Source organism: Macrobrachium rosenbergii, chromosome 17 (genome assembly GCF_040412425.1).
Source record: "Macrobrachium rosenbergii isolate ZJJX-2024 chromosome 17, ASM4041242v1, whole genome shotgun sequence".
Classification (NCBI taxonomy): domain Eukaryota; kingdom Metazoa; phylum Arthropoda; class Malacostraca; order Decapoda; family Palaemonidae; genus Macrobrachium; species Macrobrachium rosenbergii.
This window is the reverse complement of record NC_089757.1, coordinates 39,300,578-39,325,719: the sequence shown is the minus strand read 5'-3', so window position 1 is coordinate 39,325,719 and position 25,142 is coordinate 39,300,578. Positions and strand designations below refer to the sequence as shown.

The window sequence follows — 25,142 nt, the reverse complement described above, 5'->3', positions numbered from 1 at the left end:
CTCCCTCTTCCATCCCCCTCCCCTTCGAAGCACACGATCAAGTGTTAACTTAGCTGTGTCCTCCCCTCCCATGTCCTCTTCCCCCTTCCCTTCCCTCTTCCACCCCTTTATCCATTTCCCTCCCCTTCTCTTCCCCCTTCCCTCCTCCATCCCCTCCATTTCCACCTTCCCTTCCCAATCCCATCCCCCTTCCCCAGTTCTTCATTGGAGGGGTGGGTAGTTCTCGGCTAGCACGCTGTTGGCCCAGCGTTCGACTCCCCGACCGGCCAATGAAGAATGAGAGGAATTTATTTCTGGTGATAGAAATTCATTTCTCGTCATAATGTGATTCGGATCCCACAATAAGCTGTAGGTCCCGCTGCTAGGTAACCAGTTGGTTCTTAGCCACGTAAAATAAATCTAATCCTTCGGGCCAGCCCTCTCTAGGAGAGCTGTTAACTACAATCATAAACGGTTACAATTTCCGTCAAAACTAAAAAGTATCAAATAAAAGTTGAAAAGCGTGTCAACATGCTTTATTAAAAATGCACTAAAAAGTAGAAAATGATTTTTTGAGGCACCAGGATTTTCTTACAAGAAAACAAGAAATTTTTTTGTAGCATTTCCTTCCATGTTTGGGGCCCAGGCTGTTATTTTTCTAGACATAATTAACTGTGAGAAAATCCTGGTGTGTCTCAAAAAATTATCTTTTACTTTTAGTGCATTTTAATAAAAGCATGTTTACACATTTTTTTATTTTTTATTTCCTCAGTCATAACATTAGTTCTGACATTTACGTCAGACATTCACGGAGGCAGGAAGGTGTGATATTACTGAATGCTCTTTGTTGGGTGAGTCGGTAGAGCTGTTTGGCACGGAGTTCGATTCCCCGGCCGGCTGATGAAGAGTTAGAAGAATTTATTTCTGGTGATAGTGCTATAATGTGGCTCGGATTCCACAATAAGCTGTAGGTCCGTTGCTAAGTAACCAATAAACTGTCTAATCCTTCGGGCCAGCCCTAGGAGAGCTGTTAATCAGCTCAGTGGTCTGGTAAAAGAATACTTAACTTTTACTACAACTGAATTACTGTACCAAGAAGAATAAATATAAATCTTGTACAATATGATGAATATCGAATGAAAATTGAACCATTATTCTAGTGTTAATTACATAACACCAGTCGCTCCTTTGTGATTGCCAACTGTATGTAATGATCAAAACGCCAGCGATTAAAACAGCGTAGCAAAAAGTAAATAAAATGTCATTTTGTTGTGGACCAACAAGAAATACTGATGACCGAGATAACGTCTATATTGCAGAAAAAATAGAGAAATGTTTTCATTTTATCGCAAAACTGATCTCGTTACCGAAGTTCCAGACGTTATTAACAGCACAAAAACCTGTAATTACAGTGATTTCGATGAGGAAGAACAGCAAACGTGTGCATTTTTTTCAAACAAGCAGAAAGAAAGATGCTAATTATATTCCACATGAAAAAGAAAACGTCATTTTTCACAGGAAAAAAGTTTACGGAAAATAACATTTATTTGTCACAACACTTGATTAAAAAAAACTCGCTGTGGAATTGACCTTTTTGCTCTACAATATAGTGTGATGAAAACAATTATTAAAAGAGAAAAATCTGCAACTCATTCACTGTACTTTTCACGATGTGCTCTTGCTTCACTCTGTGCGTCACTCGCGGAAGTGGCCGTCTTGCAACGAGTGCTTCGCAGCGGCCGCTAAAATCAGTTCCCCAAAACAAAGCTTTGGTTTCTCCTTTCTACGTAAGATAACTGGATTTGTGAGATAGGCTGCCTTCTCTCAGTCTGCTCACCCATAGTCTGTGTCTTCTTATCTTATTTTGTCTCTATATATACACAGTTGCTCCAATTCTCGATGATTCCCGTACCTTCCCGAACACAGTAAGTTTGCGTTACTACGAGTTGGCGTTAACTCAGACAGTCTGGAAATATCCTGAATAAACAGATGACTTAAAACCTCCTAGAAAATCGTACTGACTCTTACAATATCAACATTTATTGTACTTTATCTTTGTTATAGATCACATCTTTGAATCAGTTTTGAATGCTCAATAAAGAAGAAGAAGCGCCCGCTTCTTCACGTTTGTAAACATTGACCGGTGTCGCACTTAATGCAGCCTTTCTTCTGTTTCATGACATGGCTTTAATTAAGTATTATCACATAGGTGTAGAAGGATGCTTACGCAGAGCAAGAGAGTGCATATTTTGGCCATCAATGTAATGCTGAATTAAAAGATTTTATAGCTAGTTGTTAAATTTGCAATAAATATCAAATGCTCAACAAAAGGAGAGCCTCGTGTCAGTGACAGGCCATGGGAAAAAGTGGCTGTAGACCTCTTTGAGCTCAGGGGACAGGTTTTCATAGTAACTTGATTATTGTAGTAATTTTTGGAAAGCTGACAGGTTAGAGAATACCAAAACATCCGGTGCGACTCGTAAATTGAACAAGCCTAAGCATTCACAATCCAATGGATCAGCAGAATCTGCAGTTAAAATGGCGAAGAGGTTGATTAAGAGGGCAACAGACAGTGGTAAAGATCCATATTTAGCCTTGCTTGATTACATGAACACACCAACTCCAGGTACTGATTTTAGCCCGGCACAACGCAGCGTAGGCAGGCACACACGCACACTACTTCCAGCTTCTTCAAATTTATTAAAAGCTAGAGTAATCAGTACAGAACATGTGAAGCAAAACAAGAGGTATTGCAGTCTTTAAATTTCAATGTACTATAACAGAAGCAATAAGGATCTAGATCCATTAAATGAAGGTGATGTGATAAGGACTAAACCTACCGTAATGGGTACAAAGAGTTGGGACAAGGGGACTGTAGTAGAACGTCTGGATGAAAGGTCGTATAATGTTCCATCTGATAATGGTATAATAAGACGTAACAGGGTACGTTTGAGGAAAACCAATGATTCTGATCAAGACAACAGCAAAGAGCATGTCACTGTAAATAGAGATGATAATGAGATAGTGTGTGGAAATAACCCAAGTAATGTTAATGAGAATTCTGCATTGACTGAAATCATATCATTGATGTACCTTATACACCTCAGCCTAACAGTAAAGATTCAGTGTGTGATACACAGTTGACTACAAGTATGAGAAGCACTAGATGTAAATTGCCTGCAAAATTTTACGATTTTGTAGTAACCAAGAAATAAATTGTTTTTTATTTAGTTTGTCAAGAAGTCATTGAATTTATATGCAGCATTGCAGTTATATCTTGTGGACTAGGTATACTGTATTCTTTGTGCATACAAATAGGTTCTTTTTATATATTTGAAGCTCTTATTCATACAGATATATACATGTTCACTTTTTCTCCTTTGAAACACAGAGGATTTACAATATTAATATTTATTGTACTCTATCTCTGTTATATATCATATCTTTGAATCTGTTTTGATTGCTCAACAAAGAAGACAAAACGCCCGCTTCATGCATCCTTTTCTTCTATTTCATGACATCTGTTTAATTAAGTGTTATCACACTGAAATGCTTTTAAGTGTTATTGCAATTCACTGCATAGCTTTTTGTCAAAAAAAATTCTGCAAACTAAGCTAATGTATGAAATTAACCTTTACTAAGTAAATATCTCGGGAGCCAAAGATCTTTTTTTTTTTTATTCTTTTCCGACACTGCAACATACAAAACAAAAGTATATGGTATGCTCATAAATTATGCTTGAACGCTGTTTCGTTACAGAAGCCAATCGATGCGCTCTCCTGTGGGTGGCGTCGGCTCTTCGGCAGGAGGAAACAGTCCACGAGACCCCAGCGGTGTCTGGAGCCCCAGACTTCTTCCTCAGCACAGATCTGTCAGCACAGTGTCTCTCGCCGATTCGCAAATACTGTCGAAATTCATGGATGGGTAGGGAATGTGTCTTGCCTTGTATTTCAGTAGTCGGGACAGTTACTATATGAGTACAGTATATCCGCAAGTCGGGAACAATTAAGGGTAACCTATATCCTGAGCCAGAATTTATTATATCTTTTTGGCCCAAGAGTCATTAACGGTGTTCAGTTTTCGGAACAATCACCGTTTACGTCATCTGTACTCTACACTGAAGCTAACCACTGAATTTCTGTACTACTGTAACAGCTATGTTTTCAGGTACACCTTTTACTCATAGGCTTATGTTATACACATAATGATGATCACTCCCTTCTATGAAGAGTAAGTATAAAAATACATCGTCTGACGGATATAAACTTCTAAAATCTTACCCTTAAGTGTACTGAAGACACCATCACACCCTTCAGAAAGATAGAGCTGAATACAAAAAGGACCTATGCGCTTAGCGTTGACCTTTCATACGCAAGATCATTAAATCACCACTGCCAATTATATACATAAAATTCTTAACTTCCTTGCAACTCAGGTTAGAGAACATGGAGGTTCCAATACGCGATCTTCGCATCCTGGAAATGCTGGCGATGAAGCACGAGAAACATTTCGCCGAGGAGCAGCGGTCCCATATGGCTCACAGGGCGTGGTTCTTGCAGAAGGAAAGGGACCAGAAGGTAACACCTGGAAGCATAACAGACTTGTCCTGTCTATATTTGTCCAGAGGAGAAGGGGTCACTTTGATTAAAATGCTTGAATAACATTGAGATCATTTTGAGTTTATTTATGCTGTGCCTTATTCTAGAGAGACCGAAAGCTTCTACGAAATCTCACTACCTAGCGATACATATCCCCAACTTTGTCTTTTTCGCTGGTTGCCTTGTCCTGCGTCAGCGCATTTCCCTCTGCAGATTCCCTCTTTCCTTTGAGATTGCGATGCTTCTTCCATACAGCAAGAAAAAATTCTTAGGACATCACAGCGTCTCTTTCATGTCATTACATTAATCATTCTGATCCAGAACCAACAATGCATTTTCAAGTTTATAGTCCTAAGAAAGATGCTCAGAAAATTCTGCTGAGGGGATGATGGAATAAAGGCATGACGCCAATGAAATCGTAGTACTGTTGTGCTTACATAAAGTCAATATACCCGGTCAATTTAATATTGCTGTTTAGATTCAGGTGGCCTTGTGCTGCCACCTTTATTGTTCCTCTGATGCACCGTATGACTGACTGAGTGACTGTGGGTTAAGAGGAAACATTTCAGAGCGTCCATTCGATCTCTCCTGCCCAGGAAGCGGCTGCTCAGTGGGCAGAATGGCGTTCACACGTGAACGAAAAACGTCGGCTAGAGAACGAAGAGAACGAGAGGAGGTGGAAGAAGAACGAAGAACTCTATTTGCAGAGTCAAGAAAATCTCGCCCATCACATACACAGCAAGGAACGCCGTTCCAGGGAACTTTTGGACTTGCAGTTGGAGTCAAGGGTAAATTCACTCTCTCGCCTTCTTCTCTTAATGTTCTTTCTGCCTTGAACCTTCCTTATTCAACCCACCTTGGAACCAGGGCTGATGTAGGTTGTCTTCTTACCATCTACCTATCGTTTTAATGATCAGAACATTTAATTTACTGCAGATGGATTTCAGTTTGTAATTTCATCAAAATTAAAACAAGCATTCCCAAGCCTCACAGATCCTTTGGCAAAGTTTATATCAATTTTATCATTCAGACGCCGATATACGGCGTTGATCTAATCAGAAATCAGATACAGGAACTATTTACGTGTTACTGATTCCATTAGTTCCCTACTTACTTTTCTGACATTTTGCCGTTGGTTTTCTAATAATGAGGACCATAATATAGCCATTTTTTTTCCGCAGAGATATCTGTTGTTTCCATGCCTTGTGAAAAGAGCAGTGTTTTTTTACGATCAGAACTCCGACACACCAGCGATTCGCACTGAAGATACAAATGACTCTCTCCACTTCCCAGAGACGCAGATTAGAGGAGCGGCGTGGCGCTGAATCCGCCCGGAAGGCTGCGCAGGAGGCATCGCTGAGGGCCAGGGAAGAGGCTGAGGAGAGGAAGAGGCAGCATCTGCTCAAACTCTGGGAACAACAGCAACAACTCGTCGAACAGAGGAAGAGGGAGCGAGAAGAGTTCTTTAGGAAGGTTTGTCACGCTTTTTCTCGTCTGGAAAGGCTGCTCACTGGTCGTTTCTCAGTAGGGCTGGTCTGGCTTTGTTTTAAGGAATATTGGTGTGGTTTTCGTCTGAGATTTTTGGGTCTGATTTTCTCTCGACACCTATGAAGCGTTAGCTGATAGTCGCATAAAAATATCATTCTGGAGAGTCTGTCGAACGTTGTCAGTCTAGAAACGACGGCCGTCTAGTCTAGTACGTAAAGAACCAATGGTTATGTTAAAGAGGCAATTATAACAGGCGGTTGTTAAACAAGAGATGAAGAGAATCACGAATCAAATGATGGAAGGGAACAGGAGCTGTAAAGGCAGACTCTGACTCGACAGCTCTTAGATTACTTCGCTCAACAGACTTATCATTTCAACAATTCCCTCCCTGTACTATACTACTGGGTGCACCAAGAACATCCAGCTATTAAAAAACTGCCGTAACTAACCCCATCAAAAGAACTGTAAAGAGGCTTTCAAGGACTTCAAGTTACGAAGCTGAACCAGACGTGATATTATTTGCTGTGCACAGATTTACCAAGTTTTTATATATATAAAATCCACGAAGGAAAGGGAAAACAGGAGTGCTGCGATGCCTTTCGACTCTTTCGTCCTTTACTTAGTATGTGAGAGGGTTCGAAAGAAAGAGCAGGTAGACGAGTACTGCTAGTTTATTGAGAAAGTAGCCCGCTTATAAAGCGGCGTGCAGACGTCAGTACAAAGACATACAAGTGACCCGAGGTCAATTATTCACTATGCAAAACAAGGCAGGTACATACAGATAACGTGACAAATAAAAATAGTAAATTAAACACAAAGATACTCTGACACATACACAATATACAAGGGCAAAAATGGATAGGTAATGAATGTACAATTACATAGTACAAATAGGGCTGACTACCCTGACCTAGGGTCAGGCGAAAAGGCACCATAGAAAACGGGAGGTTCTTCACAGAAAACCCGTTTAGCGGGGACTTTACAAGCAGACTGAAGACATATAAAAGTAAGTTTACGAAGAAAGCTCATATAAATGACAGTGTAAAGTCACCACATCGGCGCCAGGATAGTGTTTCGGCGGCGCCATTAATTAAGTCTCCGCTGAGAAAAATATGTACCTGGAATCCAACACAATTGAAGGAATAGTAGAACTGCCAAAACAGGGTTAAATATTTAAGAGGTTTTACATAGGATTAGGATCAACCGTTCAGAAGCAGGGACAGGACAATAAAAAGTTTGTACAAAATATTAGTACAACAAAATGATTCTCTTTTTTGTAAACAATAATATAATTTTTGCAAGATGAACATTTTTACAAATAAAAAATTATATTAAACATACGAATACATAGAAAATATATATAAGGTAACTAATTTGTAATTAAGGTTAAAATTACAGCTGGAAGTAAGCTGGATAATAGCGGACTCAGTAGATTTCTTAAAGAGAAATCTTTCGATCTGGCAATCACTGAACTTTCAGTCCAATTTATCCTGTGAGAGTTTTCGCTTAAATTAATGAATATAGCATTGGATGTTTGTCCAGTTTTGACTGAATACTTACGGTATGTTGCTTAATACGCATGTCTAAATCTTTGCTAGATTGGCCAATATACAAAGAAGGGCAGTCCAAACATGGAATTTTATATATTATGTTGTTGTTTTCTTTAGGGCTATTTTTTATTAACATTCTTTTGAGTGTGTTATTATAGGGTAAAACGAGGTTGATATTAAAAGGTTTTAACAATGATTTTATGTTTTCAAAACCACTAAAATAAGGCAAGCTAAGAATGTTCTTAGGGGTTTCTTTCTCCATGTTATTTTCACTATAAAACTTTTTGTGGGCTTCGTTATAACAAATATCTAGTATATGTGAAGGCTAACATAAATCTGTCCCTATTTTTCTTACGTATTCAATTTCTTGATCCAAATACTGGGGACTGACAATGCGCAAAGCTCGTAGAAACAGAAGAAAAAATTGATATTTTGATGTTGAGGTGATGGTCAGAATAAAAATACTGAATTAGCATTGAAATGGTTCTCTATGTATTAAAACATCTAAGAAAGGGAGGCAACTGTCTTTTTCTAATTCTCGTTTTTTCCTATAATAACCCTAAAGGAAACAATATAATATAAAAAAATTCCATGTTTGGACTGCCCCTCTTTTATATTGGCCAATCTAGCAAAGATTTAGACGTACGTGTTAAGCAACATAAGTATTCAGTCAAAACTGGACAAACATCCAATGCTATATTCATTCACTTAAGTGAAAACTCTCACAGGATAAACTGGACTGAAAGTTCAGTAATTGCCAGATCGAAAGATTTCTCTTCAAGAAATCTTCTGGAGTCCGCTATTATCCAGCTTATTTCCAGCTTGTAATTTTAACCTTAGCCCTGGCATTTGGACCCCTGCATTAGAAAAATGTTCATGAATGACCTAAAAGATAAAATCACTGACTTAATTACAAATTAGATACCTTATATATATTTTTTATGTATTCATATGTTTAATATAATTTTTTATTTGTAAAAATGTTCATCTTGCAAAAATTATATTATTGTTTATAAAAAAGGGAATTATTTTGTTGTACTAATATTTTTTGGGTGGTCAGTCACCACCTTGTACAATCTTTTAATTGTCCTGTCCCTGCTCCTGAACGGTTGATCCTAATCCTTTGTAAAACCTCTTAAATATTTAACCCTGTTTTGGCAGTTCTACTATTTCTTCAATTGTGTTGGATTCCAGGTGCATATTTTTCCTTTATAATCCCCATCTGTCATTTATATGAGCTTTCTTTGTAAACTTACTATTATATTTCTTCAGTCTGCTAAGTAAAGGACGAAAGAGTTGAAAGGCCTCTGCAGCACTCCAGTGTTTCCCTTTCTTTTGTGGATTTTATCTTTATTTATATATATATATATATATATATATATATATATATATATATATATATATATATATATATATATATATATATATATATATATATATATATATATATATATATATATATTATATATATATATATATATATATATATATATATATATATATATATATATATATATATATATATATATATATATATATATATATATATATATATATTCTTCTTCTTCTTCTCAGCTTCGTCCCGTTTCTATACAGGGTCGCCGTTTTGAATGAGCTGCTGCTGCCATCTACCCGTGTGGTGCGCTTCTGCTTCTAGTCGCTTCTCTCTCGAGTCTCCCCTCACACAATCTCTCCATCTGTTTCTTGGTCTTCCTCGTCTCCTCTCCTGTACTTTCTTTGATATGTCAACCACCTATGTTGACCCTCTAATCCTATCCTCCCTTGTACTGTAGCTTTCGTGCGGGAAGGACGTGTCTGTGAAGTGCTCTGTGAAAAGTGCCTGACTTGCGCGATGTTCAAAGTGAATAAGAAGAAAAGGAAGGGGAAAGAGAAAACAAATACTGTAGAAATTAAGTCGAGCAGAGGAGAGATCAAACTATCATACGAACATTATCTCATAATTATCGAAGCAGCGCGTAACGATGGAACACTAAGTAAAATACTGGAGGAGGAGGAGGAGGAGGAGTCAATCCAAATCGAGAGAGAGTCAGCAACTTGCGGACATTGCTCTGATGAAGTTGATGACGAAGGAACTTGCTGTGAAATGTGTGATGCATGGTTCTACTACGAATGTTCAGATACACACCCATACTTCGGAGTGACAACATATTACACATCTGTAGCAACTGCAAGACGCCTGAACAAAGAACACACAAAAAACTCATTGAAGGTGAACTTGAAGAAATAAAAGCAAACACAAAGCTATTAGCAAAGTTGATCCAGGATTCGGCTCAGAAAACTAATCACGTAATGGTCAGCCCAGATGAAATTCAAAACAAAATTGACAGAGTTGATAAAGATATAAAGACTATGACAAACATGGACAAAACTTATGCTGAATCACTAAAGACAAAAAAAGTGCTTCTGATCAAATCTACAAACAAAGAGATCACAGCAGCAAATGAAAAGAGACAAATTATAAGTAAAATAACGGTGCCAGTTGAACAGGTTAAGACAACAAGAGATGGACACTTATTTGTAAGATTTCCAGACAGGAAAAACTTAGAAAAGGCAACAATGGAGATTCAGGAAATCAGCAATACATCAGTAAACGAGAAGGGTAAACTTGAACCAAAAATAAAAGTAGTATATGTCCCGAAAGATGAAGATGACATTGCCAATAACACTAAAGAAAAATCCATGGATAGGTAATCTCATTTCTGAAAATTGTAAATGAAATGAAAGCCAAAGATGACAAATATAAGCGCTATATCATCAAATGCACACCACAAATACGGAAGGCTATGTATAATACAAGTGATAAATTGTGTACACTGCATAGCCGTTGCAAAGTAGACGGCTGTTACATGCCCTACCAATGCTATAAATGTCAGGAATTTGGTCATAGCGCAACAAATTGTAGAAATGACCGAGTTTGTCATAGATAAGGTGAAAATCACAACTCCAATGAATGTGCTAGCATCACCTTAAAGTGTAAAAATTGTGTAAAGAAGGGCCATAGTGATACTAAACATAAAACATATGATGGCAATAAGTGCACAGTATATAAAGAATATGTGTCAAAGTAAAAAATATGGCTCTGACTAACAATCTTCTACGCAATTTTATAAACATACAGTCCGCAGGAAATAAAACTGACACTATTATTAGAGATCTTATAAAGGATCAAATTCTAGATGTATGCATGCAAACGGAGACTTGGCTAAGCAATAATGTACAGTAAGTTATTATTCTAAAAATAAACGAAATGCCGCCAGGGTCTCACAACTTTTCCCATGTACCGAGAGAAAACAAAAACGGTGGTGGAATGAGAATCTTTGTCAAAAAAAAGCATACAAAGTATCAACGATGAACCAAAATGTGTTCATTACATTTGAATACATCAACACCGAAATTACTCCTATAAACAAACACATTCAAATCATAACAGTCTATAAACCCCCAAGCACAAGTAAGAGATCGTTCCTCGGCGAATTCAGTGACTTCCTCGACTTGTTAGCTGATAACAAAAATATACTGATTTGTGGTGACAAATATGTCAAAGAATTTACAGAGTTACTTGAAAGCCACGACCTCGTAAATGTTGTGAAAAAACCGACATCATTATTGAACCATACCATTGACCTCGAGACAAAACAAAAACAACGAGATTGTGAGTGACATGCAAGTTGAGCCTGAATGCGTGATATCTCCAATACATAAACCAGGCGCATTTAGTATAAATATCTGGAAAGGCTATACACTGAAAAAACTATCACTTACAGAAACAAAACCAACTTTAAAGCTGATGAATTTATTGTTGAAAGCTTAAAGAAAATAAGAGGAACAAGCCAGGAGTACAGGACAGGTGTAACTTGAGGAATGCTTTAACAGGCGACCAAGCATGTGTAAGCTGTTTTGCAGTCTGTACCAAAAGTATATTGGCGTCAAGCTACAACGATAAATGTCCAGAAGTAACAAGGAAAATAATAGTTAAAGAAAATGCCAAATGGTTCAACAGTGAATTACGTGAAGCTAAGAAAAAGAAAAGAAAAATGGAAGATCTATGGAAAAGATCGAAAGAATCAAGAAGTAGTGAACACTGGTCACTGTATAAAACAGCCAGAAATATTACAGCGACTTGATTATGAAAACCAATTAAATATATTACAATAAAATGTTTAGTGTAGAGAAAAATCCCCCCAAAAATCCATGACAATTTAGCCGGAACACTGGGACTCAAGAAAGAAAAAGTTCTACCTGATGTAACTAGTGATTACAAAAACTTTGTGAACTACTTTGAAGAAAAAATTGAAAGAATCTGTCACAGTTTAGATAAGGAGATCCCTCCTGATCTCCCAGTGATCACAATGAGAAATAGCAAATTCAGTAAGTTCAAAGAACTGAACATGAATGACTGAAAAAAACTATGAGAAAAGTAAAAAAAAAAAAAACCTACTGTGAAAATGACCCGTCTCCCATAAGTGATTTAAAAGAGGCAAAAAAAAAACTTTGATCAGTTGCGGGAGCTATATTTTGATATTGTCAAAATGAGTCTAGCACAGGCATCCTTCCCAAATAGTGAAAAGCTTGCTTGTATAAAGCCGGCCTATAAAGGAAAAGGCGATAAAGAAAACCTGAGCTTCTATAGACCAATATCGAACCTATCGCATTTATCAAAATTTATGGGAACGGAAGTTCACAAATAAACGTGGAAACACTTGAAACAACTCAACATTATACCTGATGATTAGTCAGCTTACAGAAAAAGCCACTCAACAGAGACTACATTGTGCGCAATTATAAATATGGTAAAAATTATAGCAAATGGAAAATGTGGCATCCTGGTTATGCTTGGCCTAAGTGCAGCATTTGACAGTTGACCACAATCTGCTGCTTGAAGACCTGAGAGCAGTGGGCATCGAAGGTGATGTACACAAACGCTACTTAGAAAACAGGAAGGTTACAGTTGTTATATCAGATGTGAAATAAGAAAAGAAAGGTCTAACAAAGGGAGTGCCCCAAGGCAGCATTCTGGGTCCACTGCTACTTGGCATTTTCACAACTGAACTATCTAGAATTTTACATAAGCACAGGGTTCAGTATAAACTGTATGTTGATCATACTCGGTTCTATTTTCCTGTCGAAACGGTAGAAGACCCATTAGTAAAATTGATGCAATAATGAAAGGTATCATAAAACAGATGTCGGCGAAGAAATTGAAACTTAATGAAGACAAAACTGAGTGCATGCTATTTGGATCTGACAGGTGACTACGAAAATATGAACACTTCAAAAGAAATAACTATTGGTTCGTCAACAATAAATATTGTAGCAGCAGTGAGGAACTTAGGAGTATTTATTATTGATAATAATTGTTGATGAAGAACAATATATTGCATATTACAAAAACCTGTAACTATCATATTAGAAACATTGCATTTATTAGAAAATACCTAAACGAAGATACTCTGAAAACAGTAATTTGCAACCAAATACCTCCGAGGCTTGACTACTTCAGCGTTATACAGTATACTACGGTCTCCCTAGCTACCTACTAAGAAAATTGCAAGGAGTACAAAATAGAGCCACCAGGTTAATAAAATGACAACGTTGCCGTGACTGAATAACCCCAGCACCAATTGAGCTACATTGGGCTCCCATTAAAAGCTAGAATAGACTATAAAACACTTCTTACAGTCTTTAAAGCACTAAAATATGGTGAACCAACATATCTGAGAAACTGCTTCAGCTTCTTTAGACTTGCAATGAATATTGTAATCAGACATGCAAGTGAAGCATACAAGCTATTTGAACCTAGAACAAATTGTAAATCAGGCGAGAGAGAGAGAGAGAGAGCATCTGTGCACTGCGCACCAACAAAACACCGCCTGAAGTGAAGATCTACAAGAAGAAAGCAAATTTCAAAAAGAACTCAAGACTCTCCTATTCTGCACGAGCTACGATACTGACGAGAATACACTAAAAGACAATTATAAAATATAAGAAGCACCTTATTTTGAAGATGTACAAGGGCCTGCCAGAGGGGTAATCATCCCTGTTGAGGGCTGTACATAAGACCAAACGAAGTGAACGAAGTGAGCATCCATCTAAACATTCTCATCTCTGCTACGTCCGTTTCTTCTCCTCTCTTTGCCATACTTGCCGTGTCTGTACCTTACAGCATAGCTGGTCCTACCACTGCCTTATGGAGCTTTCCCTTTCGTCTTAGTGGCACTCTTTTGTCACAAAAGACTCCAGAGGCAGCTCTCCAATTGTTCCAACCTACTTGTATCCTTTGTTTTACCTCCTCATCCATTGTTCCACCAGCCTCTACTACAGACCCTAAGTTTTTGAACTTGTCTACTTTCTTTATTTCTTCTCTATTCAACCTTATACTCTCCCTACCATCGCCCTCAACGGTGTTACATATATACTCTGTCTTTGACCAGCTATCCCCATTCCTCTATCCTCCAGTGCTACTCTCCACCTCTCCAACTTCCCCTGGAGAACTTCCCTCCTCTCTGCACACAACACAATATCATCTGCACATATGCCTCATGGCACTGTTTCACTTACCTCCCCCATCATTCTATCCATCATGATGTTGAAAGTAAATGGGCTAAGGGCTGATTCTTGGTGTAACCCAACCCTCATCTCCTAAAAATTACTTCCAGTCTTCATCTTCTTTTAGGCGTTGAGCACCTCTTGCCCAGAGAAACCTATTACCATTCCCATGTCCACATGTCCATCCTCTCTTATTAGACTTTCATTTTCTTCATTCAGCAAGTGTTCAAAATACTCTTTCCATCTTTTCAAGATGTATTCTTCCTTTCTTAGTACAATGTCAGTTCGATCTTTAATTTGCTTGATATTGTGATATCGTTGGTGCCTTTGTTTCTGGCCTTTGATAGTTTCAGCATCTTCTTTGGCCCTTCCTCCCCGTGTAACCAGCTCTGTATATACGTCACCATGTCCCCTTGCCTCAGCTTGAGCTACCACCTTCTTTACCTCTTTGTTTCTCTTCCTAAGCCTGCCCTTGTCCTAACCTAACAATGATTGTTCCCATCTCTTCTTTGCCTTCTTTTTCTTCTCCTCTCTCACTGGCTTCTGTACGTCTTCATCCCACCACCAGCGCTCCTTTTCCTCCCATATCATCCCAAATGTTTTCCTAAGTACTTCCTTTCCATACTTCCTAATTACTGCTGCATTAAGTGTCCACCATTCCAGAACATTTTCAATTTCTGGATAAATTTCTTCCAACACCTTCCTTTTAAACTCTCGTCTCTTATCACCATCGTTTAATAATTTATACCACTTGATTTTTCTTACTCCTTTTATTTTGGTTTACTTTCTCTCTTCAGCTTCAAGTCCATACATAAAAGTCTACTGGGGGGCTACACGGTCGCCTGGGATAACTTTTGCAGTTTTTGACTTCCAATAGGCTTTGCCTTCAGTAAAGAAAGTAATCTGTCTGAGAGCATCTACCACCACTCCTATGAGTAATTAGGTATTCCCTTTTCTTTTTGAAAAATGTGTTTACTATTGCCATGTCAGGTGCCATGGCAAAGTCCACTATACTCTCTCCCTCTAGGTTTCCCTCACCTATCCCACGACCACCATGAGCATGTTCAATTATGTAGTTTTCACCTTCCACGTGGCCATTCAAATCTGCCCCCAACACTACCCTCTCATGCTCTCCCAGCTCCATTCTGCACCATTCCATCCATTGCACTGCAGAAGAAGTTCTTCTCTTCTGTGCATCCAACTTGTGGTGCATATGCACTGACAATGTTCATCACTTCTCCTCCACAGCATTCCTTCGATCTCATGATTCGGTCATTCTCCCTACGCACCTCCGTCATTGCATTCTTCAGTTCCCCGACAGAATGACACCAGTTCCATTTCTAACTTTCTGATCCAGATTTGTCACAGTAAATGAGGGATGATACATTTGGTAACACGTGCACCACACAAAACAAAACACACCGTACACGGTCACAATAGAAGATCGAGAAAAACTTTACCAGAATATCCCTTTTAGCATGACCCAAAAGCTCAAAATCTAAAATCTGTGTTGGGAGGACCGAAGAAAGCGTAGGACCCACGTAGGAGGGATCAGGCGAGAAATAACTTCTGAAGAGAACGAGAGCAAAAGAATGATATCCGACCAATGCTCTCAAGCTGTAACAGCAAACGAGTGGCGATAACCTGTTGCGTAGTTGTAAAGTAATGTATAAAAAGCATAAGAAACCACTCAAAAAATTGTAAAACGCATATTGATAGAAATGATTTTTGTATCATAGACCAAACAACCAATGCATATGAACTGTCCATCCTGGAATCATTATTTATTAAACAACTGGTTCCCCAGTTAAATACCCAGACCTCCTCCACACAGCTCCACCTGATTTAACTTTTTATTTATGCATTCTGTCTTCTGCCCTCTTGGTATAAGGTTGGTTAGCGGTCTTTGGTCTTGCTCTTACGTTGTTTGTGCTTTTGTCTGTTTTTTTTTTTATCTGGTATTCTAATTGTGCTGTAGTTTATGAGTTTTATGGACTTTTAGAACAATTTTTAGAGTAATTTTATTCATTATTTAACAGATTCCCTGATGATGTAATAAAGTTATTACGAAACGTTGGGAATAAAGAATTATGCTGAATTTAGTACGTTTCCATGGTCCACCTTCGCGCTGATGTGTCCTACTGGCCATCGCCTACTTCTGTTTTTCTATATACTGTATATGTGTATATATATATATATATATATATATATATATATATATATATATATATATATATATATATACATACATACATACATATAGTGTATATATAAAGACAGAGAGAGAGAGAGAAGGAATAGATCTGAGAAAATTTAAGGAGATGAAATATTTGTTTTGATCAAGTAAATTAAGCATATAATAAATTCGAACGGATTTGTAAAATATTCAAGAGGGAAGGTAAATCATTTTAATAAAGTAAATTGAAAACATCAGCATAAGTACGAAGAAACAAAAACATATATCTGTATGTATACATTATATAATATATATATTCATGTGTGTGTGTACCTAGTTTGTATTGTTTGCAAGTGTGGCGTTCTAATGATAAAAAAAAATGCAATCTATTTGAACACTTTCATGACAACAGCATTCAAGGGAAGAAAAAGCTTTTGAAAAGCATCATTAGATGCAAAACTCGCCCGTCTCATTCACTGGAAACTAACGAAGTGTCGTGCCCTTTGTGCCGCAGAGAGTGGAGGAGGGGAATTCGGCAGAGAGCGAGCACCATGAGGCGCGGAGGCAACTGGTGGAGGGTCGAGCCACCGCTCTTCTGGAGGCCATGAGAGCCAATATGGAAGAGAGGCTCTCCAGGGCAGAGGCAAACCTTCAGTTACTCAGTGCAGTCAAGGAAGACACCCTGAAGAGGCAAAGGTAAGGAAAATATCCTAATAAAGTAGACGAAATGAAGCAAACTAAGAATCCAGTGGCAAGAGAAAGACCAAAATCGAGCAAACACGAAACCAGCTCCAGAGGTCCAAGATGAGGGACACCTTCAGAGGACAAAGGTAAATACAACACCCCCTGACGGCAATGGCAGGGCAAACAGACCAAGGTAAGAAAGAACAGACTACTTATAAGAACAAAATGTGATGTGAGTACCAAACCCCTGGTAGTCCCTATTAATGTAATGTATTGGGAAATCTACTAAAAGTCAAGAGTCTTGGAGTTTTGCTCAGTGATGTTTAAATCTGATTTACTGTCCCAGTTATGATTCTGCCATTTGGAATCAGTATTGCTTTCCCATCAAATGGCAAAGCTCCCAGATATATTCTCACTAATAATAACAGACAGACATTCGTATGCCATGGAACCATTTGAGACATTATACCCCAAAAAAATGGATCCAAAGATTGAATCTTGTAAAATTTGGTGAAAAAACCTTGTGCCCGCTGCATTTGAAACAAGAGGATTGGTAGTGCAGATGTGTTGTTACGTCAAATCTCGGCAATATTAAAGGCGACACTCATTCTCAACAAAAGACGTTGAAAACTGTCAGTTCTTAAGAAGCGTGTATGTATTTATGTACGGGTGAATGTTTCATGGTAGCAATGACCTCTTGACTGCTTGATTTCTTCACATAATTTTGATACGCTCAAGCTTTTAATCTGAGAGAGACACTAGCAGTCGAAAAGAGGTAACAGATAACTTTCCCATTCTATGAAGGATGAACTCTAAGGAAACCCAGAGGCTGAAAGGTCACTGCGGAGACTGAAAATAATCTTTTCTCGTGATTCAAGTCTTGACCCAATACTATGCCAAAGTTTCAACCAAACTAATTAAGTATACTTATATTTACATACATAATTAGAGGTGAAAGCTTGGCCTCAGGCTAGACGACGACAAGTTTAAATATTACACGCACACGCATGTGTATAGGCTTATATATATATATATATATATATATATATATATATATATATATATATATATATATATATATATATATATATATATATATATATATAAGCAGTGATACATCTGCGCATATACATCACATGTCGATGTGAGTTGAAGCGCGCACACACACACGCACGCACACACATATATATACATATACATCACACCGACATGTGATGTATATGCGCAGATGTATCACCGGGACAATGAAACACTGGATACACAGTGGCAGAAATTGTTAATGTGTGTGCTAGAGGTACAGTACAGTACTATATGAACGAACATACAGGCGGCTGGGAACCAAATCCTCATACCAGATAGGTGGAAAGGAGAGAGCAGTAAATGCGTTGGTGGCTGAGGTCAAAACAGCACACTGTTTACAACTGCTTATTTGAGCTGCTGGCCTCATTCTGTTTGACCGTGTCCTTGTAAGGACGGGATTGAGTGACATACTGGCTGGGTGTTGACTGGTTTATTGGTAGTTCCTTACTGAATGAATGTACAGAATCTTCGAAGATGCTATTGGCCTGTGCGAGCGGTAAAGTAGCATCTACACACAGACAGAGCAAAACAGAGGTAATGTTTTCGGACATATGTGTTTGTCTGCAGACAAACAGATGGCGATTGTGAGAGACATAAAAAACGTACAGTGATAAAACATATATCAATGGAAAGGCCAGGAAATTCTACATATGGCCAATTGCATGAGATTCGAGACAGATTAATGAATACAATGCAGTAGCATAATATATGTGAAATGGCGAGACATTTGGCGTCTTCATAGAAACATACATACAGTTTGATACAGAAGATTCGGTGGAACATTATGAGTACATGATTAGAATGCATGGCAATGCAAGTAGTGGTGATTGTACACATATCAAGACAACAATGGTTAGGGAGAAACAGACGGAAATATTGTATGGTAGAAGTTTCGTTCCTCGTTCCCTCTTTGTTTGCGACCCTCCAAAGATATGACGCACAAACGCACACACGCGTGTGTTTGGAAGAGACCGCCATCGGTGCGATGGGCCTGGTCTCTTACAATACTCCCCCCCCCGCAAGCAAGGCATCGATGCGGAAATCGTCTTGCTGACAATTGGAATTAGCTCGAAGGGCTTGGGCTAAGCCCTTTGTTGGCCGAGCCGGTTGAGCTTCAGACTGTCACTCGATGGGCCGGAGTTCAATTCCCGCGGCCGGCTGATGAAGAGTTAGAGGAATTTATTTCTGGTGATAGAAATTCATTTCTCGCTATAATGTGGTTCGGATTCCACAATAAGCTGTAGGTCCCGTTGCTAAGTAACCAATTGGTTCTTAGCCACGTAAAATAAGTCTAACCCTTCGGGCCAGCCCTAGGAGAGCTGTTAATCAGCTCAGTGGTCTGGTAAAACTAAGGTATACTTAACTTTAACTTAGGGGCGGGTAGGAGGCTGAAGGGTGGCACTGGCCGGCAGGAACTCGGGAAGGACGGTAGCGGGTTGAAGGGTGAAGTCGGATGATCCTTCGGTAGCCAGCTAGAGGGGGACAGCAGTAGGCTGAAGGATGACGGCGGCTGATCCTTCGGTAGCCGGCTCGAGGGCTGAAGGATGACGACGGCTGATCCTTCGGAAGCCAGCTCGAGGGCTGAAGGATGATAACGGCTGATCCTTTGGTAGCCAGCTCGAGGGGGGCGGCAGCAGGCTGAAGGATGACGTCGGCTGGTCCATCGTTGGTCAGCTTGTCCGGTACGAATTCAGGGGCGGCTTCAGGTTTCCTGGAGGAGGCGTCCAGGGCTCCAGTGGTGGGGTGGGTCATTTCAGAGGGTCGGGCATCTACTCAGAGCTTGGGAACCGCGGGAAACAGGATGGCGGCGAAGGGTCTGTTGGCGCGTGGGTCGTCATCTTGGGTTGGCCGGGTCCTTCGTGTCACTCCGGGGTCACCAGTGTAAGGACGGGATTGAGTGACATACTGGCTGGGTGTTGACTGGTTTATTGGTAGTTCCTTACTGAATGAATGCACAGAATCTTCGAAGATGTTATTGGCCTGTGTGAGCAGTAAAGTAGCATCTACACACAGACAGAACAAAACAGAGGTAATGTTTTTGGACATCTGTGTTTGTCGGCAGACAAACAGATGTCGATTGTGAGAGACATCAAAAACGCACAGTGATAAAACATATATCAATAGAAAGGCCAGGAAATTCTACATATGGCCAATTGCATGAGATTTGAGACATTAATGAATACAATGCAGTAGCATAATATATGTGAAACGGCGAAACGTTTGGCGTCTTCACAAATAGAAACATACATACAGTTTGATACAGAAGATTCGGTGGAACATTATGAGTACATGATTAGAATGCTTGCATGGCAATGCAAGTAGTGGTGATTGTACACATATCAAGACAACAATGGTTAGGGAGAAACAGACGGAAATATTGTATGGTAGAAGTTTCGTTCCTTATTCCCTCTTTGTTTGTGACCCTCTAAAGATATGACGCACGAATGCACGCACATGTGTTTGGAAGAGACCGCCATCGGTGCGATGGGCCTGGTCTCTTACATCCTATGCAAGTATCTTTTCTAAAATCTATACATTTTATGTATTTCTTTTGAAATGAATGGATCAAGTTTAAACATGACTTGACTGATATTCATATTCTTACAAAGCTTTCTTTTATAAAGCTGGACTGGAAAATATTTCTTTCTGCTATATTATTGGAATAAAATGCCTTTTTTGTCCATGCCCAAGTGACTTTATGATTACTACTTACATGTAGGGAAATTGCACTCTTTACCAGTGCCTAGCTTATAAATTTTTTTTTGTTCTGTTTTCGTTTTCTATGAAATTCCAGTTTACCAATATGAAATTTAGTCACTGGACTTAAGTGGGATTTGGTATACACAGCCTTTAGTATTGTTGGGAGAGTTCTTTAAAAGTGCTAGTTTCATTGTCTTATTGTTCATAAGAAGATAGAAAACTGTTATCTTTGAAATTATGAATACATGGCAGTACAAGCAGGTATTTTGTTATCATAAAAGTCTTATTTGCCGCTCTGAATGCATTGTCTAATACAGAATTAGGATGTTTTATGACTTGCCTGTATTCCTAATTATATTTATTCCATCATCAATATATCCAGGGGTACTTATACAGAATGCTTTTAAAAACACGGAGTGAAGACTGATTTCTTTATTTGACTGCTTTGACTGAAATGAAAATATACAGAAAGGTTTTCTGTACAGACACCACCCTACTTACAAACGTTCAACTTACAAACATTCAGATACATACAAACGGGATTGCAAATTAAAATTGAGCATAGGGCGCCTTCCCCTTGGCCCCCGTAAGTCCACACCTTGTTTTGCGTGCCTAGTCTGTACGTACAGTACTGTATGTACAGTGTATTGTGTTTTGGGATGAAAAAATGTACAGTACTCTACTGACTTTATATCATAATGTACATAAATAGCCGTGAAGAGTACAGGAACCAACTTAGAAACAATTCAACATACAAACGGCCGTGCGGAACATCAATCACTGGCAAGTAGGGTGGTGTCTGTACATACATTACATTACAGCACTTGTGAAGTAGGTAATCCCAAAAAAGGGAAGCTACCATCATTTTCCTTTTTCATAGTGAACTTTATTGCTGGGACCAATTCATTCAAATGACCAAAGAAAATTTCTACATTTTTCCTTGGTCAAATAGACATTATGTTGTCAACATACCTGAGTCATATTACACTACTTGTTTAATATTTTGCGTTCCAAAAATTCTATATGCAAATTATGTAGACCTGTAGATAAAGGGTTACCCATAGTCATACCAAAATTTTTAGAGTAAAACTTACAATCAAATTGAAATTTACACACATTAATGCGTATCGTAATTCTATAAAAGTGTTCTTGGAAAATGATACATCCAGCTATCTCTTCTTCAAGGTATCAGATAAAAATTCCAACAGATCATTAATATGTGTCTTTATGAACAATGATACCACATCAAAACTCAGAGGATTGGATTCACTTTTAAACTGCACATTATTTCAGTTATATATCAGGTCACACTGTTCTTTACAATAGCATCAGAAATGGTACTTACCAATGGGTTAGGAATCTAGCAGCATGATAACTGAGACAAGACTTTGATCTTGAGAAAGATACTTTATTAACAAACTACAGTGGTATTTATACGAATTGCTGACCAATCAGTGGCCAGGGAGCTTACATAGTAACTAGTAGGCCAATAATGCACATGCATTCAATTTTAGACTGTATCTTCTGTATAGATGAAGATCAGGTGTGTTGCGGAAGTCAGCGCCATGATGTGTTACTAAGGAAAATGGCGTTAGACCCACGGTCCAGAGCCAGGTGTGAGCCAGGTGTCACAGAAGTTGGTGCCATCCTGTTGGCCCAGGGAGCGCAGCATGGGAAGCTATTCGTATGGCACAATAACTCCCCCTCTGAAAGTCGACCAGGGCATTGCAGAGGGCATCCCGCCCTTGAAAACTGGACTGGAGGAGTAATGTTGCTGGGCAAATAAGCTGGTTTCAGGCGGTCAAAGGCAACCCAATCTGTCGTGCCGTGGATGTCGATGGGGAAGGCTTTCTGGTTGTGGACGATGACCCGGTAGGGGGCTGTGTAAGGCTGGGTTAAATGCAGTTGAACGGCATGGGTTCTCATGCAGTATGTAGATCCTTGGGGATAAAGGATGGGTGGTCAGGGATGAATTTTCCGACATTGGTCCGAAGTCTGATGATATCAGGTGAAGTGTTATTGTCAGGGAAGAATTCACCAGGTACCACGAGCGGATCGCCATACACAATCTCAGCTGCTGACAGGTCAAGGTGCTCTTTAGGTGTGAACTGAAGGCCAAGGAGGACCCATGGAAGCTGCAAGTACCAGGTCGAGGGTTGCAGCAAGACATCAGGGCTGCTTTCAAGGTGCTGTGGAACCTCTCAACCATGCCACTGGATTTGGGATGGTAGGTGGTTGTGTGATGCAACTGGGTGCTGATGACACAGTTTAGGGACGTCCAGAGCTGTGATGTGAAGGAAGTGCCTCTGTCAGAGGTGATGCGATCGGGCACGTCGAATCTGGACACCCATGACGAGAGGAAAGCGCTGGCACATGATGCTGCTGATGCCTCAGTCATAAGGGTGGCTTCAGGTCATCTTGTCGAGCAGTCAACCATTGTGAGTAGGTAACAATGTCCTTCAGAGTGTGGGAGGGGTCCCACAATGTCAATGTGGACATGGGCAAAATGGCATTGCTGTTGATGAAAGGAGCCCACACCTGAATTTGTGTGATGCTGGATTTTGGAGAGCTGCCATGAAGAACATTCACAGGCCCACAACTTTGCATCTTTCAATATGACGTGCCAGATGAAGCGCTTCTTCAGGAGGGTGGCTGTGGATCATCCTGAAGGGTGTGCCAGACCGTGGACAATGTTGAAGATGTGACATCTAAGTGCCCGTGGGATCCATGGGCATGGGTGGCCGGTGCTGACATCACAGAAGATGGAGGTAGGGCTGTTGCCGTTGAGGGGAACGTCATGCCATTGCAGAGACGTTAAGGTGGTCTTGCAGGCATTGAGCTCTGGGTCCTGCTGTTGCTTGGCTGTCAGCTGCTTGTAATCGAGGCCAAGGTGTACTGCATTGATGGAGATTCTGGAGAGGGCATCAGCAACGGGGTTGTGTTTCCCAGGAACACGGCGAAGGGTGCAGTTGAATTCGGTGATGGCTGACAAGTGGCAGCGCTGTTGGGGTTTACAGAATGCACTAGCAGCAGATGGTCAGTTTGAAGGCTGAAAGGTGTGACCTCCAAAAAATGTTCGAAGCGTTTGACGGCGAGTTATGCCGCCAGGAGCTCGCAGTCAAACATATAGTTTGTCTCTGTCTTGCCAAGTTTCCTGGTAAAAAAGGCGAGGGGTCAAGGACAACCATGTATGATCTGCTCCAAAACAGCTCCTATGGCTATGTTGCTTGCATCTGTGGAAAGCAGTAGAGAATGACCTGGTGCAGGGAAAGAGAGGGTGGTGGCTTTGGCGAGGGCATTTTTGGCGGAGGTGAAGGCAGCTTCCTGCGGGGATCCCCAGGTGAGGGCCTTGGGCTTGCCCTTGAGGACTTCATAGAGTGGGGCCAAGGTCGAGGTGATGTTGGGCAAAAAGAGATGATAAAAGTTCACCATTCCGAGGAATTCTTGTAGACCCTTGATGGTGGTAGGGGTGCGGAGCTTCCTGATAGCGGCGACCTTCTTGGGCAGGGGCTGAACACCCTCAGGTGTTATGAGTTGCCCCAAGAATTCTACCCACTTGGTGGCAAAGGAGCATTTGTCGTATTTGACGGCGAGGCCATTTTCTTGCAGGTTTTGGAGGACAATGTGCAGGCGTTGGAGGCGCTCTTCCTTTGATGCAGAGAAAATTAAATATCATCGACGTACCAGACACAGAAGGGAAGGTCTCCCAGGATGCCAGCTATCAGTCACTGAAAAGTAGCCCTGCACTGCTGAGGCCAAACCAGGAGTAATTGAAGGTGAAGGTGCCGAAGGGCGTCGTGATGTCGGTCTTCAGGATTCATGAGGACCTGGAAGTAACCTTTGAGAAGATTTTTGCACCTTGTAGGAAAAAGGTCACATCTCTGATATTAGGGAAGGGGTAGTGGTCAGCCTCAGTAATCATGTTCAGCCTTCTGTGGTCCCCGCATGGGCATAGGGTGCTGTCCTTTTTTGTTACTATGTGGAAGGGCGATGCCCAAGGACTGGATGCCTTTTGACTCAAACCCATCTCCTCCATCTCTGTGAAGGTTTTCTTTGCAGCAGCGAGTTTTTCAGGTGGTAGGCATCAGAAATGGGAGTGTACGGGAGGGCCCGAGGTCTTAATGTGGTGGAAAATATCATGCTTAGCAGGGATTTGATGAGATTGGTGTAGTTCAGGTTTAAAAACATCTGGGTATGTGGCGAGCAGGTATACAAACGCATCTTTGGAACTGGTGATGTAGAGGGTGAGTTCTACGGGGGCCTGCAGCGATGGGCATCATGGACAGATCAGTGCCACCAATGAGATGCCTGTTGGCAACG

General features: G+C 40.1%; 1 protein-coding gene across 1 annotated transcript in view; it reads left to right on the top strand.

Moving 5' to 3' along the window:
* Positions 1-25,142, top strand: part of LOC136847626 (uncharacterized) — a 103,915-nt gene that overhangs the window by 65,960 nt on the left and 12,813 nt on the right. Inside the window, exons 12-16 of the mRNA XM_067119341.1 lie at positions 3,739-3,903; positions 4,415-4,556; positions 5,174-5,365; positions 5,871-6,050; positions 16,873-17,054. Of these exons, the coding sequence (XP_066975442.1) occupies positions 3,739-3,903; positions 4,415-4,556; positions 5,174-5,365; positions 5,871-6,050; positions 16,873-17,054 (861 nt within the window). The remainder of the gene's footprint in view (positions 1-3,738; positions 3,904-4,414; positions 4,557-5,173; positions 5,366-5,870; positions 6,051-16,872; positions 17,055-25,142) is intronic.